General features: G+C 33.3%; 1 protein-coding gene across 1 annotated transcript; it reads left to right on the forward strand.

Moving 5' to 3' along the window:
- The first annotated feature begins 2079 nt into the window (after positions 1–2079).
- LOC133792495 (blue copper protein 1b-like) lies at positions 2080–2919 on the forward strand. The gene is made up of 2 exons (XM_062230405.1): positions 2080–2245; positions 2642–2919. Exons 1-2 carry the CDS (start codon positions 2080–2082, stop codon positions 2917–2919), a joined length of 444 nt encoding a protein of 147 aa, XP_062086389.1.
- The last annotated feature ends 508 nt before the right edge of the window (positions 2920–3427 follow it).

Consider the following 3427-nt stretch of genomic DNA (forward strand, 5'->3'; position numbering starts at 1 on the left):
ATTTAGTTACTAGTTTATATATTTGGACTGAATTAATACTTTATTTATTTTTAATGACAATAGCGATATTTACTAGGTTGATAAATATTAAAACTATTTATATTAATTTTAATGTTAGTTATGTTTAAATTAATTAAATGTTTATTTTTGTTAAATTATTTTTAAAAATAATTAAATTTAATAAATATTAATTTATTTTAAAAAATATTATAAAAATAATATTAGCGGCGGACCCCGCGGCTAATAATAATTCCTCTGACAAAGGCATTAGCGGCGGGTGTGTCAGTCCGCCACTAATAATCATTATTAGCGACAAATATTTAGGCGCGGCTTAGTAGCAGCGGAGTCCCGCCGCTAATACCTATTAGCGGCGGATTTAGACCTTATTAGTGGCGGAGTCCCCCGCCATTAATACATGAAATTCTTGTAGTGTTGTTTTTTCTCTAACAACTAATTAAACTAAAGCTTAAAGAAATGAAGATTGAAACACGGATTTTTACGTGGTTCAAGTTGTGAATAAACATTAGTCCACGAGTCACTTGTATTAGGATGCTAAGAATTTGCAATGCTCAAGTTCTCTTGGGTTTTAGGCCACGTATAGGCTCACTCTGAAATGAAATTGGGACCTTTTACAATGTGTGCCCTAGTCCTATTTATGGGTTGCTGGGGCAATTAAGCTCATTAATTGGAGCTGATTACAATTAGTCTCCCTTAATGGAGATTTATTACAAGATAAATGAACATTCTCGTAGTAAATGAGCTGGTGGGCTCCAGTGTATCTAGGTGGGCCCATTGTGAGGAATGTCAGCCCACTATATTATTAGGGGAAATGTCTCTGACACTGTTAGAGTGGTAGTTGCACATTTTTCCATGTCAAGCGGCGTTGTGGGATAGACATTTTGTTGCTTGTAAGGAATCGACACCACGATCCATGTGACAATAGATGTCAGAAAGCTATATGTGGTCCAGGGTCTTTGTGCTTGACTGACAACCCTTCTCCTGGGCCAGAGGAAGGTTCTCGTAGTCTTGGAGGAAGTGAATGGAGGATACGATCTTGTAGTAAGACTTGGAGCACCATCTTGAAACATGGTACTCGGGAAGTGACATTTCTAGGAGGAACGATGTACTCCTCCGGTGGTGGTGAATTGTTGTTGAAGGATGGGCTTATCTCCCGCAGAGCCCAGAGTACACTCTAGGAGACTTAATCAACTTACATGCAATCTTATAATCTCCCTTAAAGTGTACCACGTGTCACTTAGTGAAAACAGGGACAGCAATGTTATACATTCAATTGTAATCATAAATATGTACAATAGTTTTTATTACTGAAAAAATAAAATAAAACGTCGGTGCTAAAATAATTAACTGACAAATTATAGAGGGTTATAGCGACACTATTTTTTGTCGCTGAAAGTTTCAGCGACGACGTATGTGGTTTCACTGCTCAAAACCAATCAACAACTGACTTTTAGTGGCTACTTCTAGCGACAACTTTGTCATAGCTATAAGCACTAGTGACCAAAAATACATTTCTAGTGACGAAAAATATTGTTGCTGTAACCCCTCATTTCTTAGTGCCAATGGGTGGCACATCTGGCATCATTGAAAATGATGAACAACTAGTCTTAAGCAACATTGTTATTTTATAATTTTTGAGAGAGAGAGAGGTCTCTTTTGTTGGTCGGCCAAGAAAAGGTTCGTGGAAATTCTATTAGTGGAAAAAATACTGCCCAAATGTAATCCACCAATTAAATTACAAAATAAGAAAATAAGAATCAACATTGTTAATGTAACTAAATCATAATTAAACTAATAATAATAAGTTCAAAGTATTTGTCAATTCCAAAGGATTTTTATTAAATTTGGCACTTGGCTAGCATATGCAGGCGAGACTACTGATCTCCTAGTACTCTGTCTAATGATTAATTGTGCAAATGAAAGCCAAAAGCCTATAAATAGCCAAACATTCCAACTTAATTATAATCATCGATCACTTAGTGAATTATTACAATACATATTAATTAAACTTATTCTACGTTTTCTCTTATAATTAGAATAATCAATATAGTATCGATAATTATGGCTATAATCTTCATTAATAATCTTGCTATAATAGCTATTATGTTGTTGGTTCCTTCAATTTCAGCAGTTGATTACATTGTTGGAGATGATGCAGGCTGGACTACCAACTTTGATTACCAAGCTTGGGCTCAGGATAAGTTGTTTGGTGTGGGTGACAGACTAGGTACGTAAGCTACCTAAAACTACTCGTATATTCTTACTATTATTATGTTATCATAGATAATTAAAGCATATAATATATATATATATATTTAGAGTTCATATATATAAACCAAATGCCGACTGTATTAAATTTTAGATGATATTTTGAATTTTGTGTAAGCAAATATATTTTTATTTACACATAACTATATATATATAAATAAATTAATACAGCTCCGTCCTATTATAATAAAATAATTTATCTTTTAATTGATCTAGATTGACGAAGTGGCGTGATCCTTTAGTATAAAAATAGTATTAATTAACTTCAAGTTAATACTTTTGTAATAATTCTTACCTATTGATATACAATTTTTATTTATTTATTTATTTATTTATTTATTTTTATTTTTTGTAGTATTTAAGTATCCAGCAGGAGTTCATAATGTGTTCAAAGTAAATGGCACGAACTTCAAACAATGCACAACACCAGTTGGTGCAGTGCCGTTGACGAGTGGAAACGATGTCGTTACATTAGCAACTCCAGGAATAAAATGGTACTTATGTGGTGTTGGTCAACATTGCGCAGTGGGAAACCAAAAGCTTGCCGTTCATGTGCTTCCGTTGTCTCCGGTGCCTTCTCCATCTCCAGCGCCTTCACCATTTCTTACTGATGTATCTGATGATCAAGACTAGAGACCATATATGATTTAAATGATCTCATCGATCACTCTCTGCTATTTATGTATTGTGTTTAAATTCTTAATAATTAGCTTGAATATGAATAATGTTGTTCATTTGTTAGGGTTCGGTATTTTCATCACTGTGTGTGCAAGGTAAGGGTTTTCTTCAGTTTGATTAAATCAATACCATCGTGAGAAGCAGGTTGAATCATGATCAGTGTGTATTAATGACGATAATTGGACACTTAGCTTTGGCACTAACCACATAAAACTATTTTTTTTTTTTCCAATCGAATAATTAACTTAAATTGCATATATAATATGTATTTGCTAATCAAGCTCTATTAAGTCAATGTATAATAAAAATAATATACGTCAATGCAGCTCCGGAATAAAATAAGTCTATCTTCCTTGAAGTTCAAGAAAAACATATAAAGAAAATTAATGAATATATGGAACTTGGATCGTACGTCTTAGATGTGTTATATATTTGAAAGTTTGACCGACTTTCATGATCAACT

The sequence above is a fragment of the Humulus lupulus genome, chromosome 7 (assembly GCF_963169125.1).
Source record: "Humulus lupulus chromosome 7, drHumLupu1.1, whole genome shotgun sequence".
In the NCBI taxonomy this organism is placed as follows: domain Eukaryota; kingdom Viridiplantae; phylum Streptophyta; class Magnoliopsida; order Rosales; family Cannabaceae; genus Humulus; species Humulus lupulus.